The sequence below is a fragment of the Electrophorus electricus genome, chromosome 5 (genome assembly GCF_013358815.1).
Source record: "Electrophorus electricus isolate fEleEle1 chromosome 5, fEleEle1.pri, whole genome shotgun sequence".
Lineage (NCBI taxonomy): Eukaryota > Metazoa > Chordata > Actinopteri > Gymnotiformes > Gymnotidae > Electrophorus > Electrophorus electricus.
In genome coordinates this window covers 13,472,001-13,487,764 of record NC_049539.1, presented here as the reverse complement: position 1 = coordinate 13,487,764, position 15,764 = coordinate 13,472,001, and the positions used below count along the sequence as shown (strand labels likewise).

Sequence of the window (15,764 nt, the reverse complement as noted above, 5' to 3'; positions counted from 1 at the left end):
CTCACACACACACACACACACACACACACACACACACACACACACACACACACACACACACACACACACACACACACACACACACACACACACACACACACACACACACACACACACACACACACACACACACACAAAAAAATATATTGAAAAGAAATTGCAATCATTTAGTGCAGCTTTGCTGGTAAATTGTGTTGCGAATTAAAGTATATATTTCAAACTAACAGCACATTAACAGTGAAGAAGAACATTTTAAAAAGCTCACATATGATGCATTGTTTGCGTTTTTTGCATTGATTTTTGCATGAATGGAAAAGTTGGTTTTTGCAAGATAGACATTGAAAACAGATTTTTAGTGCACTTCGATTTTTGAAATCGCTTACCTACTCTACACCAGCTCCAACAGAGCCCATGTTAAGCTATCCTGAGCCACTATGGATGAACAGCTGCAGTTAAGAGCACAACGTGGCTGGTGAGCCGTTTGAGCATTGCATATGCATGGTCTCATCCTTGGTTATGCAGAGCCCAGATTGGCTGGTTTTTCACGATCATGTGAGTTTGCCGCACGTCACGTGCAAAGGAAGAAAGTTGTGTTTCCTTCTCACATCACCTGGTTCACTGAAGCTAGTAAGTAACAAGATGGACATGGTGGAAACTCACTACACTCACCCTGCATCCCCTTGCTGTGCAAGGAAATCAAAGCTAGAATCCAAAAACACCCCCATTCCAAATTTGGTAGGCAATTACTCCAAATTTGAAAACACTGTTGGGGCAAATACCATCCAATTCACTACTTGAAATCACTTCTGTGGAAAAATGATTTTTCAGCCAAATCCTCAATGGTTTCATATTAAAATTGAATTAAATTACGGCCAATCACAGACCCAATTCTCATCAATTTGGTTGTTCAGTATAGCTACTGCTGGAGTTAAGCCCAACTGATATTATAACATCCTTTCCATATACCTCTCTGCTCTCATTACAGATTGCTGGTATGTAGTACTTGACAACTTGGCATTAAATCTCCACTCACTTCCGATCTCAAATGGACAGAAGTACCGTTAATGCCCAGGTGCAAAGGTTAATTTCAGAACAGCTTTCCTGATTTAAACTGAAGGCATATCAAACTCCATTAGCGCTCACTCATAGTACTACATGTTACTGATGCAATTAATCACAATTGGAGGAAATCTCAACAGTTTTCCTTGAACAAGTTTCTTAAGTCAAAGGAAAAGATGTTCAGATGGTTGACCAATTTGCAATAAAATCATGAAGCTCCTTTGCAGACTAGCTGAAGTATTAATGCAACTATAAATGAAGACGTGTCCGTCTGTGCTAGTTCATCCACATGCCACTAAATTGATAGTTGATGAAAATGTGAAAACCTTTCTGCTCTCTAGCCAATACAAAAAAAGGGCTTGATTTCCCAGAAAGCTTTGATCTATAACTGGGAGTGAACTGTGACCTGCATGATGTCATGGAAGGAGGTACACAAGTTCTGGAAAAGCGTCTCTGCATCCGTCTCTGGACTGGACTTCCAAGCCGTACAGGAAATGACGATCCTTAAATTGGGAGAAAAGCATACTGGGTAAATTACATTCTTAATACCTGCCACCCTGAATAAAAGCTAAACTGTGTTAGCTACTGTGTCAGGAACACAATCCGTTCCCCCCCCCACAAACACGTCCAAGACACACGTTCAGACACTTTCTGGGCTCACCTGTTGTCACGGATACGGTAGAAGAAGCCGTAACCATGGTGCACCATTGGAGCGACAGCTCCCAGGATGGTTGTGTAGCCAACAAGGCTGGAGGAAATGACAAAATTCCCACCTCCTCCACTGCTCAGAGAAAGAGAAACAGGATTTCCTGAAAGTCCAATCCAGCATGGTTGGTGACATGCAGATCTGCTTGAGTTCAAACCCAACTCCCCAACATGAGCCAAACTTTCTGGTAACCATTCAGGAAATGGAGCCTAAAAACTCAGTGAGGCTCTAACCACATTACAGGCAATTTGACCAAGGGCTGACATTGTTGAGACAAACCTCTTAGCATAGAGAGGGTCAGAATAAAGCTCAGGAACAGGAAGTCCCTCCTCCTTAGCGATCAGGTAAAGGCCCAAAAGGTGTCTGTCAAAGCCTGAGCATATAACAGAACAAGAGTATAAAACAAATTTTGCAACAGTTACATTTATGATCTAATCTGAAAGTTGACTTGACCTCTAAATCAATTATAATGCGTAGGACATAAAAATTGAATATACTTTAATGTAGTTTTGTAACCCCCCACTAAAGATATCAGATTTGATTCCATATCCAGTCTGATGTACGTAAATTTCCCAAAATATGCTGAACCCCATGAACAATGTATGAAGCAATGCTTAAGTAAGAGAGTTGGTGAATTTCACTAGTCAACAACTGACGTTTAGGCTCCCATAGTAGGACACCCACACCCCCACCTTTCCCGTTCTGGGCTTCGTTCATCAGCTTGTTGTGTGTGCTGGAGGCTGCAAACAGTGCTCGTCTCTTCTCATCAGCCTGCGGATCAAATCCAGCGTTAGAAACTGCACACTCGGCCAAATGAAGGAGTATCAGTAGTATTAGGAGACTCAAGCCGTGCTCTGCATTTCGTCAGGAGGTGCAGATGTCGCTTACGCTGGCTGTGGGGTCCAGCATGAGCTGGCACCAGCGCTGTGCTTCGGTCGTGCAGGGTCTCATGGTCTCGGTGCGGCCGTGGTAGAAACGGCGTGTGGCTGCAGTCTCATAACAGCTGCCGGGCCTGAGGGAGGGAGAGCTTTAGCCTATGGGAGCTAGCCTAGTGCCGTACCGCGGGAGCCAGCCTAGCGCTGTACCGCGGGACGCTTCACCTGGCGTGCTGTCTGAAGTACGCCAACTGCATGGCGAGCTGCACAAATGTGTCAGGGTGGAGCTTCCTCTTCTTGATCGCCGCTTTCCCAAAGGCAGTGAAGGCACGGCAGACAACCTGCAGGTCCTGCGTCTGTAAACGAAGACGCGTGTTGGACTGACTTGGGACCTTTTACATTTAAGTCAACTTTATGCAAAAGTATTATTCATAATGGCAATCGAAGCACTATGGTTTACTTTACATAATTAGAGCCAGATTTCGTCTTGTGTGTGCATGCATGAGACTCACCGTTTTGCTGTACTGCTCTTTAGCAAGTGCGATATCTTTCCTGATTCGGTCATCCACAGTGAATAGTAGCTCTTCTGGAAGGGGCAGAGCACGGACCGTCTCCAAACCCTATGGGCAACACAGTGATGTTTGTTAGACTCGCTCACTCACTCGCTCACTCACTCGCTCACTCACTCGCTCACTCACTCGCTCACTCACTCGCTCACTCACTCACTCACTCACTCACTCACTCACTCACTCACTCACTCACTCACTCACTCACTCGCTCACTCACTCACTCACTCACTCGCTCACCTTCCATTTTCCACCATTTGCTTTCAGTTTTTGGTCCATATAGTAGCAGAGAGACACAAGGACCATGGCGTCGTAGGGTGCATGCTATAAAAACATTACATTACTCTTAACAAATAAAGATATCCAATGACAACAGATGACTGGGATAATGACGAATGTTCTTAGCTTACATCGCAGTTGGAGACAAAGGTTCCATTAGCGAAGCTGATGGTGTTGTAGGATTTGTCACCCCAGCGGATAGTAGGGTCTCCAGTTAGAGACAACAAAGTCATCTACAGTAAAGACAGATCAGGTCAGAGAGTACATAGCCACCAATACACTTAATTCACCCCAGCAGCCAAAAATCAAAGAGAACAGAAGCACAGAGACATTTACAGCATTTCAGTTTATAAAATTTGCCACAAACGCTAATCAAGAGCGCCATACGTATTCATCAGTAGCACACTGTTTTTGTACCACAGGGCTGCTGTCAACACTTTGCTGTACCTGTGCTAAAAGAGCAGTCTGCACACGTTAGATAACAGTAGGCTGTCACGTGACTCGCTACCTTTATAATTGGCTACCAGGAATGCAGCACCTCTGCCCTATAAATAGCTTTCGAGACCTCTAGGGAGTGTGCGTAAAATACCTCTGTGTAGTTCTCAGGGGTTGAATACGGTCTTGCATCATCCAGTGAAATAATAAACAGAGAGCTCTGGATGGTCTCCAGTATAGTTTTATTTACAGGATCGATGGAGATCAGGTGCTCCCGAGCCTAAGGGGATTGGAGGAGAGGTCATCAAAAAAACAGCCAATCAGAATTAGAGCGATTGCTACCATTAATAAATGTGTTGCAGTCCCAGAATAATATTGTACTGTAAAGGTATTCCAGAGCCAAGACCTGCATTGGGAAAATAATCCTTTGTGTTTACTGCATGGCAGCAAAGCTCAGAGAAATGCACTCTTACTGTGAATTAAAAATCTGTAATAAAATGGTCACCCACTGAGAGGCAGGTGATAACCTCCCCATTCCTACTTCTATGATTGTAAAGTCAACCTCCACTCCCAATGCAACAGGCACAGAGACTTTACACAAGCAGTTCTCTCTGCCAATTATGTTCATGTATTCTCTTATTAACAACTTAATTGCATCAATATGGTTACTGCAGTTTACTCAAAGATTGTTGTGCCGATTTTTATCACTCCATCAATACAATTACGTTCATATTTTAAACCAACTTTGACACCAATATTCTAATGCTTTGGCAGTGATGTAGTGATCACAGTTTCATCCCCTTTGGTGTCGCAGTTGCCACGGCACCAAGCGTGAGGTGGTTTTGTTTTGTTTTTTGTTTAGTCCCTGCCTATGTGCCCACCCTTTATTGGTTGCCGTCTTCCTGTCTTGGGTATCAGTTTGCGAATTGCTCTCCTTTTTGCAGTTTGTCTCTTCGACCGTTTCAGGTTTCAGAGTTCTCGGCATGCTCCGGGTCATTTACTTCTGGCTTGATGACCTCGTGCTTTTATATGGACTATGATTATGGATTTGCCCCAAACAAACGTTGCTCAATTCAGTACTTGGCTCATTCCATGTTACAGTACTATAAACAAACAGTCATGCTAACGCCACCATGACACTGTGTGAGTGAGTGAGCGAGCGAGCGAGCGAGCGAGACCGGGGTGGGCCAGCTGGGTATAGAAAAGCAACCGATTTGAAAGAACCCCAACACAGATCACAGTATAAGCATGCAGCTTAAGTCCTGGCTCAGGTTGGCTACTGATTAAATGAAATAACTACTGTCCGTTACCGGACATTTATCTTGGGTTGGACAGTATTCTGCTGCACACCGATTGGCTGAGCGATGTTCAAATCGTTTTTGATATGAAGGAAGTTCTGTGTCTGACCTTAGCCCAGCGAGTCCTCTCCTCAGTGGTCAGGGCTCCCACATCCTCACCCTCCACCTCTGCATCGCAGTTCTCGTTAATGTAGGTGAGCTGCCTAAAATATATCACACACACACGACTGATTACTAGCACACCCCACAAAAGCCAACATGGAAATGAATGGCCCACATTTATAAAGCTCTTCAGTGTATAAACGCTGATCAAACACAGCAGATGGGACCTGGGCCCAGATCAGTACCGTCTTGGGTTGTTTGGTCAGTAAGGATCAATGATCGAAAGGTACTTCAGTGCTTTATGTATTTTTTTTAATGCAACAGCATGGAAATGTCTCACTTTGCTTTGGCCTTGGGTACAGGAAGTTTGTCGATTTTTTTCTCCATCACCATTATTTAAACTGGGTCACAGTGGAAAAATTCAGTTCAGAGGTCATTTTTGAGGGTTGTTGTGTAACGTTTAGCAACTGTCCTGAGAAGTGTTTAACTTTTCAGTGACTAAATTACTCCTGCCCAAGTACATCCACAATTTGAAACAAATGCTTCCAATTCATATTTTTGTCTTCTTTGCATCTACATTAGCTGCCTTATACTCTTTAAGAGCTCCAAGGTTCTTATCAGACTTCCTTTGTAGTACAAAATGTTGCTAATTGACATTAAGAATTCAAGATACACCTTGTATTGTCTTTATAGCCGTTATTTAAAGTGAAAGTCTTACAGAGGAACCCAGCAATGTTTTGTATAGGACTGAGGCAACGACATACCTCAGTAACTCAGGAGGCGTGAGAATGCACCCGTCACAAAGTACATCAAACGTGAAGACTCTCCCACGGCGCATCACCACAATATGAGAAGGACAAGGTCCCTCACTCTCTACAACCGGTACCACAACGTCAGAACACACACACACCCCATTTTCTTCTTTATAATATAGACACGCACAGACACACACAGACACACCTGTCTTAAAGTAGTTGAGGATGGTGTCCTTGGTGACTCCAGGCACTTTGCATGTGCAGAAAAGCATACGGAACTGGTCCATATCAAAGGGCTTGTTCCCCGATTTATGGACAGCCAGCCGCTCCCTGACCCACCACGAAAGAAACCACATAGCACAAGGATGAACACCCCGAGCTTCCAACAGACACACATTTTAGCAGCCAATTCTGGATCAGATGTGTCCGAACAGCCATCACAAATTGTATTCCATAATCTTAAATCAAAGCCATACTGTCATGATGCCTGAGGCCAGAACCCTGTCAACTGTACTTTAATGCAAGGTGGAAATTTGAGCAGGAAAAGGAGGGTTATGTCATTGTTAACCAATCCCAGGCTGTGAGGTCTTTTTAAAAAGCAAACCTCAAAAAGCTCTTGCTGCCAGTGTTTAAATTTTTGTACCCTCTCCAATCCCACTGCCAACAGGATATTAGTCCTGGCCCTCGCAAGAGGAAAGGAGGTCTCCCTTATTGGCTCTCACGGCTGCATTCCTAGTCCAAAAAGGGGCCAAGATCAATTACGATTCAGCTTTGAAACCACAAACCGAATCTGCCTCCCCTTTGCGGATTCCCAAAGGTTTTCTTGTTTGCTCACTTGCGGATGAGGTCCCAGTACTGGAGCGTGAGCCACACGATCACACTGGTCCTCTCCAACTGGGTGCCCTCACAGGAGGGCCAGCAATGCTCCAGGTAGGGCCCAGGACCACCGAAGTTCACGTAGATCTGAGACGAAACGCGGCTCTCCAGATATGCTGTGTCCAACCACCATTCCTCCAGCTGGACGAGGGAACACCGGAGTCACTAGTGCATCAGTCAGGCTCAGTCAGATGAATTTCCTACCATTTGAATTCCTACACTTTGGAATTATCATAGTTAAGAATAAAAAGCAATAATTCATATTTTTATGGATATTACGAAAATCAGTGATCATACACAGCATTGATGAATAAAGGGCCCGTGTCTACAATTCTAGACTCGCATGAGGATCACCGTTGGCTATAGCAGGTGGGAGCTGCATCCCCTTTACACAGCAGAAGCAGGTTTTTCCAAAATGGCCCGAGTTATCGTTACCCAATTGCGCTTGATCTTGGCTCGCTCCAGAAGCCTTTGGTGAAGATGCCGTCCCAGGCCCTCCCCAAAGCGTTTCACGACGGCCGCCGTGTTGCGAAATTCATCCTCGGAAGCAAACGGCTTCACTGGAAGAACGAACACAGTCGATGAAAAGTTTCTCGTTTCTTTATCCACCGAAATGTTGCAAGCATGCCTACGCTCCCCCACCCGAATTCAAATCACGCAGGTCATTGCAGATGCAGCTGTTGTAAAAACACCAAAAAATAATAAATGAATTTAAAAAAAACAAAAACAAACAAACACCCTCTTACCTGCGTCCAAGTACTTGCTCAGAGTGCCCTCCAGAGAAGGCACGGGCAGAGGAGGCAGAGTATTCTGGTACTGAAAGGTACGCTCGGCCGTGGATTCAAATGTTTGGTTGTCCATTGTCTCATCTTTAATAATAATAATAATAATAATAATAATAATAATAATAATAATAAAAACTACGTTACGTCTTACAAATACATTTAAGACAGTTCAGCATCAAGTTTCGTATAACACGCTTTCGCCGATCGAGTGGTGGTGTCCAACTCCGTAAGGCTTAAAATCGCATTCACCCACGATCCATGCGTCTACACCCACGTTCGTACAGATATACTGGGACAAGCCACGCTTCCCTTGAATATAGTGAATACACGGCACTGGAGCATTATTTAGCTACGTGACAACAAACCCCAGAATAAACCCGATAAAAGGTATTCCAAGTTCGGTATGGAATAGCACACAAAGTCTGCCTTACCTCAAAGTAAGATGCAACTAACACCAAAGAGAAAAAGTTACCATTTGGTGCTCGAAAGGGACAATTACCGATGCTGAACAGAAACTGCTGTTATTGCTCGATATCGACGCACCATGAGCTGCCAAACAACCCATTCAGATTGGGCTGAGGTCCCGTTACCTTTGCCCTAGATATTCGGTAAAACCGCGACAGCGTGAAGTTGAATACCGTAGACGCTGGCAACTGCAAGATGGCCGCTTATGTAATCGCTTTTCAAAATAGCGGGACCAACTTATTTTCATAGCTGCAATAACATTCAGGCAAAATAATTTTGTAGAATATTAAAAAAGAATAAAATACTTGGTCTAATTGTAAAGTAGCCAACTTAATATGAAAACTTAGATTTTTTTAGATTAAAAAATCTGTCGTATGAGAAATGAGCAGTCATGTGGTGCAAGTTCCAACCGCATGGGAAAGAGCGCGCGAGAAAGTCTCTTATTTTGCATTTCATATCATTTAAATGAAACGCGCCCGGATTCAAGTAGTCAGCCAATAAAAGGAAAGCATTCTGAAAATTACTCTCCCCGGTTTGGAATATTCATGTTAACACTTTAAAACCTCACAAGCAATCTGTGTTTGAACACGAATTCGCTGGCAACATGCTAAAGTTAGATATGAAAACATGTATGTGTAAGCCAAGAAAATGCAGTAAGGCAGAAGTCTGGACCCCACTGTGGCCTGGTTGTGGTGTGTGAGAGTGCCTTGACCTTGGGATGATCGTAGCAATATGCGGCAAAACCTTAGTCTGCAAGACGGTAAAGAAACTGGCGTATTTTTCCTAAGTAGTCCTGAAGATGCAGCATAGTATTATGATAAAAGTAACGATTGATGCTTAGGACCTCTCTGAGGGACAATGACAGGGATATTGTTCAATAAAGATCTTTTTTCACTACCACCCTGGATACTAGTAGTAAGGCTAAATCCTCCCACAGTGGTGTCCAAATCTGGACATCAAACCCAAAGCCAGTTCTGGATCTTGTAATACCTCTTTGTTGGTTAATGTAACTGGTTCACTACTTTGTGGTCACAGCTGACTCTTAGGTAAAAGGAGTGTGGGAAGTCTGTAGGACCAGGATCTTGAAGACTGTGAGTTGAACACCTCTGTCCAAGAGGAAAACAAATCCCACTAACAGAAGTGCAAGTTGGATTTAGACACTCATGTGCTTTTTGGTAGCCTCAAAACTAGTATCCAGAAAGTGCACAAATAAACATGGAATAAAATAACATGGGCTGTGAAAAGACTCATAGTATGTTTATTTACATCTTAACGTGTGAGGAAATCAGAGCCCGGCCCAATCACCATGTTACCAACTGGGCATCGGTGATACCTGATGCAGGGATCCAAAGACATAGACCTACCTGAGACCCTTGTTCCAAATGAAGCTGGAGCAGCTCCAACTCTTGTACAGGTTAAAAGGTCCCAAGGCCGTACGAGGGTAGGGGGAGCTGCCGAAGAGGACCTGTGAGGGGAAAAGGACTTAGTCAATAAAGGCTCATATTTACAGGTAAATGTATTGATGTAATGGCCATTGAACTGTGCACAGGACTGACATGGACATTGTATTATATTGAGATTGGTTTTATTGCTATTCGGTAGCCTGGGGTGGGGCTTCCTGTATTTAAGGGGGTGTAGAACAGGAAGTGGGGGGAGGGGAGTTGGGCGTGTTATTCATTTGATAGATGTATGCTGGCTCAATTGATGAATAGTTTTCAATTCTGGTACTGAAGCCTAGCCTAGCGTTAATTAATAGGTCTGGTTGTTAATGTTTGAGGAACATTAGAGTGCTGAACTGGTGTTTACTTTTAAAACCATATATTTCCTCTTTTCTTTATTTTCACCATTTTTAGTTATAAGTTGAGCACGGTAAACTGGAGGTGTCCTGTATTGTCGGTGTGGTGAACCCGTGCTCCGTCCTTGATGCAAAACTGTGTAAATCCTGGTATTCCTGTGGATCACGCCATCCTCCGACGGGGAGTCCTCACAGACGGTGGCGAGGCCATCAGGAGCCTTCGTGTTGATGAACCCACCCCTGCTGTGAGGGTCCAGTGAAGGCCAGTGTGAAGACCCTTATTGAGGGGCAAGGGTGTGGCCCTGATGGAAAAGGCAGTTGGGTGCGGGGGGACACCTGGACGTTGTCACGCACAGGGGTCTTCCCTGGAGGTGAATTCATTGCGCTGGAGACTGTCACTGCCCTGAAAGGGAGTATGGTGTGACTGCTGCTATCCAGAGAGCTTTGCTCTTTGGTCCAGTGGTTAGAGCTCATGTTTACCTCCTGTTAAGAGTTTGAGCCCCAGTTAGGGTGGTTGCGTTTAGCCTTCATTACATGATGCATTTATTTGTTAATGGTATGACATTTATCTAATGTGACTGCATTGTACCATATCGTGTCTGAACATAGATTTCCTGTGTCACAAAACACACTGATGAATGGCTGATGGCTTGAAGTGGGAAAATTTGTCAGACCATATTCTCTCAGAGCGGTGAAAACCTGTGTGTGTAATAAACGATTGCTTATGCATAGTTTTCTAGACTTTCAATGTCTATATTGCTGTGTGCCTTCTGCTACCTGTGTTTAGTTGCGTTAGCGACATTAAATGCTCTTTCTAAGAGGTCATTAGGAGCCTTGTATTGGCACATTCACAGCACCACAGTGGAATGCGATAGAATTGAGAGTTGCCTGAATTTCAGGGTGGTTTGCACTCATTTATGAGACAAAATCGGCGATTCATTCAGTAAACACAAATTCAAATGTATAGCGACTACGAAATGGATCTTTTCCATTGAACGTTATAGGCATATCACTGTAAGTGAAGTGTAGTGTGCCAATGCATTTCACTGTGTTCAGTTGTAATGACTGTATTTCACTGAGGCATATACGTTTGAAGTAGAAAGCAATATAGTTCAGCTTTGATTACATTTTAAGGTGGACTGTATGCTATTATATTCTGACACAAATGCAGCATTTTTAATTGTAAGGTCTTATGTTTAGTTTTTCAGTAAAGATCAAATGATATGAAAACAATTTAGTAGTGGGGTTGCTTTTAATTTTGGAACGAATTCCATATGTCGCTATCAAATGGTAATGCCATGTGTGTATTACATTTCATGTTTTTCCATTGTTGTGATCGTATGCAGTTGTGATGGACTTTGTAACAGTCCAGTCCAGTAAGGTCTGGATAAGCGAATGAATGGTGGTTGCGCTGGTAGTTTCAAAGGGCCCGGACAAAGGGCGGGCCAGATCTGTCATTCCACATGCGTCCACAGCTCAGGGCTTGATTGCCAAAAACGTCTCACTGAAAACATTATTTTGCTGAGAGAGAGACAAAGCGGCCTTTATTTTTTAATGGTTTTTTTTTTTGTGTGTGTGTGTGTGTATGTGTATGTGTGTGTGTGTGTGTGTCAGCCACTGATACTCTTGTCTACAAACCTGAGAGAACAGCTGAATATTAAGTGCTTTCTACTACACAAATCAGTAAATAAGTGCTCACTGATTCTTCATCTTTAGAGGGCTTGTTCATGTAAGCAGACTTTATGTGAAATAACATGTTATATCATAGTTTTATCTTTACTAAAAAAAAATGTGGACAACTATCATCCTTTTCTGAGGCCTCGGGTGTAAGTTGGACTGCTGTTATTTAGCTACTACGTAAGTGTATTCTAAGATACTGGAGCACCCTGGGTCATCACATTCCATATTTGTCAATGGTTCCCTTAGCCAGGGCAATGTAGGCAGTCATGGCATCTTCTTTGGACATGCCTGATGAAGAAATAACGGAAAATTCAGCAGGAGATATAGCACAACATGCAGATCTGACAGGGCCACCTTCTTTAAAGAGCTACATATATAGTTGCCATGTTTCTAAAAACATTTTGTGCAAATGTAGACCTTGTACACAATTGTTGATAATATTAGGTGAAAGTGTAGGCTGTTGTCTACGAGTATTTCCCCACCTGGTTCTCTGAGAAGTCCCAATTCACCATGGTTACAGTCCACGTTTTTGCTTTGTCCTAGTCCTGCTGTGCCAAGTAATGAGTGTTCCTGATTGCTTGGAAGCTGGGATGGACCAAAAACGTGGACTGCACTTTCGGGTCCCTGAGGCCTGGATTGTATCAGATAATGTAGAGTGTCCAGTGCAGCATTCCTGTACCTTTCCTGGAATCCCATGCCTCCCATTTGGCCTTCCCCTTCATATCCAGCATTCCGGGTCTATCTGTATGGAACAGAATGGACACCTTTTGGTATGCTGTTTTCACACACTGTAATTACACACTTAATAAAAGGCTTGAACATTTAGTGCGCATAAGGTCTCACCAATATTAATGTCCCCAAAAATAGCCTGCTTATAGAGGCCATATAGGTCCAGCAGCTCCTGGTCAGATGGCCTGGTCTTCACTTTCTTTACATCCTCTGCATATTGTTCAAATTCAGCCTGGGGACAAATGGTGATTAATTATTTGAGCACCTTTGAGTACCTTTACCTTCATGTTAGCATATATATGCATTTGACATTAATGCTATTTATACGAAGCTTCAAAAGCACACAATATTTTAATTCTTTTTAGTACTGTACAATCAGCCAGTGGACATACGATCCCTTTCCAACATCTGGTCTCACTAAGTCAACTCTTTGCGGCCGACCCACGATCATTGCTTGGTTACTATGTGCGATATATTGTTCAGCTAAACAACCAACAAACAGTCGTTCGTGCGTGCGTGCCCGCGACCCTCCCCACCGCCCAGAACGCGCATAATCAGGCTATGAACGGGATGAGATGAAGATGAAATTTGAATTTCTCGTCCAAGTGGATTTCATGTCAAATCTCCAACGAAACGTGCAAACAAAAATAAGTAACCCTAGTGAAGTAACACTGCACGTGTATTCCATTATTATAGGGCAAGGTAGAACGACTGAAGTTAGGACAGCCCTGCCGCCCTATAGCTGAAGAAAACGCGTTATATCTGTACAAACGGGTTAAAACTGAAAAGTGAGATAGTCTACCTGCAAAGGCATTTTCGTAGACGAGTGGTTTCTGCGTCTTAGTCTTCTCAGTGTCGCGTCGGTCTGCCGATGAATCACAGCCAACGACCTAACGGCATCTCCGGGCGCCGCAGTGCTAACTGATTGGTTGAGAAAATAGCCTGTGACACGTAGAAATTCAGTTTGAGCACCACTTGTTGCCAGATTGGGTGGATTTACGTCCGATTTGGGACACTAGTGATTCGGACCAAATGCGGAATGACTCGCGATTTTATAAATAAAGCATTTGTTAAATCCATTTCTTAATCGTGCACGTCCCGCGTCACCTAATCATTCACCAGAGGTTTGACTCACTATGGCTAAATCTCATTCGGTTGTGTTAACATGGGCTACGCATTGCCACGATCACCTGCGGCGTATCTAACGCTTCCGAGTGCTTGGTTTTTTAAGTACAGTTCTACAGTGACTTAAAAATATTTAGCTCTTACATTTGGTTGAATCTTGCTAAAGATGCCAAAATAGGGAAAATAAAATTTAACGGACAGAACGAGCGATTGGTTGATTTTTTAAATTGTAGACTAGCTGGCATAACAGTGTCCAGAGTTCCAAAAATATCAAGTTGGACTTTTTTTTGAATGATTTATGGTCTGCACGGCCTATGAAGCTAAGACAGTTGTTTAAAAAAAAAATCTGTGTTAGAAACCTGGATTTTTGTCTCGTTGCTTATTGCAGTATTGTCATTAGTTGGTTTTATGATAGTATGAGATTGGTTCCTCTCCCGTGTGTGCGAAGAGAGAAAAGGGATGAGAGTTACTTCCGTGCCGAGGCTTAACCTGTCGCGTTTACGCTATTATTAGAACATGGAATAGATGTGGCAGATCATTTCAGAGTTGCGTCTTCTATTGCTGCATCTTCTATTGTCTGATCCGCCTGTGCGAACAGTTTATTATTGTTGTAATTTAGACTGTAAGGCCTACTACGCATCTTAATATTATGGCTCAAACGTTGAATTTAGTCCGTGTGTTGTAAAGCATGAAACCAAGCTGCTAAAACTCCACGATTCCGTAGGCTATTCAGACAGAACGCACAACAGACCGTGCCAGAGCAGAACAATTCATTCTTGCACGTACGATATCATCTGCATGAAAAATTAATTAGTGAGCATATTCAAGACTTCCCGACGCTTGCTGTCTAGTCTTTTATTGTCTTGAGACTCTGCGGCGCCAACGCAAACTCAAGACCGTTTCATGGCATACGCTCAGTATAGTCTATCGGACAAACAGTAGGTGGCGGTATGCATTTCAGCACAATGTCGCGCAATACAATGTGAAACCGCAGAAGAAGGACTAAAAATGGTAGCGCCCTGAGAGTTTTCCCGTGTACGTTAGCTAATATGGAAACAAGATTTGGGCTGCTAAATGAAAATCTACTTAACCACTCCAAAAACACTTTACAGATAGCTGTACACCAGTCCATCGTTTTTAAGATGCTAACGACGTGTCGTTAAACCTTACGTGGCAGTGTAGGCTTTTAAGTATCTCGTTTGCGTGATATGATAGCAGAATGGCCACGCCAAGGAAGGGAATGAAGAAGGAGAAAAAGAAGCCGATCCCGGTGAAAACGTCCCTCAATAACCCGTACGACCTTAAATGGACGCCCCTAGAAAAGGGCCATGCGGGATTCATTCTGAAGACGGTGAAGGAGAAAATCGACACGCTTGGTTTGAAGAAAAGACGCGTGAGCGTCGTCCGCAAATGGCAAAAACGAAAGACGACGGATGAGCCAACTACGTCCCCCAGTGGCCCCGGTGAATCGTCTCAGCAGATCAAGTGTATAGAAGCGACCACCGCACCGGGGAGCTGGACCGACCGGGATATGAGAAAACAACTGGCGATCGGCATCAACGAGGTCACCAAAGGATTAGAGAGAAACGAACTTAGCTTGCTGATGGTGTGCAGCTCGGTCAAGCCCTCGCATATGACGAGTCACCTGATCCCACTGAGTAAGACCAGATCGGTGCCGGCGTGCCAGTTGCCTGGTTTAAGTAAGACAATTTCGGGGTGTCTCGGTCTTGACAGCGTTCTGGCGCTGGGCTTCAAGCGAGGGGCCGACAAGTTCGCAGACACCGTTGATGCTATCGCACCAAAAGTACCGAGGCTTGACGTGGCCTGGGTTCCTACGGAAAGGAAATTATTTGTACTTGGAAACGATGGAGCCGGAGAGTCGCGCTCGGAGGGAGCGGAGCAGCAGCCTGAAGAGTCCCACTCAGCCCCGGCGAAGGGGCGAAAGAGGAAACTTTCTACCGAGGCTGCAGAGGCGCCAGAAGTGTTGCTCCAGCCCCTGAAAGTAAAGAAAATCATCCCGAATCCCTCCAAAATCCGTAAAACGAAGCGAACGAAAACGAAGCAAAAGAGAACACCGATGGCTTGATCCTTGTTGAATGACCGAACAATATTTCCTTTGTTTATAACAGTCATGTTTTTCAGTTTCTTAAATACGTTGTTGACATTTACGAACTACTGTTGCTATTCCCCCCCAATCAGGTTGAGCTCGCAAGAATAACTGAAGCGTGTGTGTT

At 43.9% G+C, this 15,764-nt stretch overlaps 3 protein-coding genes and 1 long non-coding RNA gene across 7 annotated transcripts; 2 read left to right on the top strand and 2 right to left on the bottom strand.

Annotated features, from left to right (window-relative positions):
• Positions 1-75: 75 nt before the first annotated feature.
• Positions 76-9,643, bottom strand: crot (carnitine O-octanoyltransferase). Of its 4 annotated transcripts, none has more exons than XM_035526685.1 (17): positions 9,566-9,643; positions 7,698-7,820; positions 7,387-7,511; positions 6,911-7,092; positions 6,281-6,405; positions 6,085-6,193; positions 5,328-5,421; positions 4,075-4,200; positions 3,617-3,718; positions 3,447-3,530; positions 3,153-3,260; positions 2,866-2,996; positions 2,654-2,777; positions 2,458-2,536; positions 2,045-2,138; positions 1,721-1,840; positions 76-1,562 (listed from the first exon to the last, which is right to left on the bottom strand). In XM_035526685.1, exons 2-17 carry the CDS (start codon positions 7,810-7,812, stop codon positions 1,442-1,444), a joined length of 1,839 nt encoding a protein of 612 aa, XP_035382578.1. In that variant the 5' UTR covers positions 7,813-7,820; positions 9,566-9,643; the 3' UTR covers positions 76-1,441. The 4 variants fall into 4 exon arrangements, with proteins under 4 accessions (XP_035382578.1, XP_035382576.1, XP_035382577.1 ...); XM_035526683.1 differs by lacking the exon at positions 9,566-9,643 and adding an exon at positions 8,168-8,363; XM_035526684.1 differs by lacking the exon at positions 9,566-9,643 and adding an exon at positions 8,236-8,363.
• On the top strand, positions 9,623-11,676 carry LOC118241488. Its single transcript, XR_004776124.1, has 2 exons — positions 9,623-9,711; positions 10,055-11,676. It is a non-coding gene; the product is annotated as an uncharacterized LOC118241488 (long non-coding RNA).
• On the bottom strand, positions 10,881-13,334 carry acbd7 (acyl-CoA binding domain containing 7). The gene is made up of 4 exons (XM_027009537.2): positions 13,208-13,334; positions 12,520-12,637; positions 12,356-12,418; positions 10,881-11,964 (listed from the first exon to the last, which is right to left on the bottom strand). Exons 1-4 carry the CDS (start codon positions 13,217-13,219, stop codon positions 11,891-11,893), a joined length of 267 nt encoding a protein of 88 aa, XP_026865338.1. The 5' UTR covers positions 13,220-13,334; the 3' UTR covers positions 10,881-11,890.
• A 1,174-nt stretch (positions 13,335-14,508) lies between these two features.
• Positions 14,509-15,655, top strand: rpp38 (ribonuclease P/MRP 38 subunit). Its single transcript, XM_027009468.2, has one exon. The coding sequence runs from the start codon at positions 14,750-14,752 to the stop codon at positions 15,614-15,616; it is 867 nt and encodes a 288-aa protein (XP_026865269.2). The 5' UTR covers positions 14,509-14,749; the 3' UTR covers positions 15,617-15,655.
• The last annotated feature ends 109 nt before the right edge of the window (positions 15,656-15,764 follow it).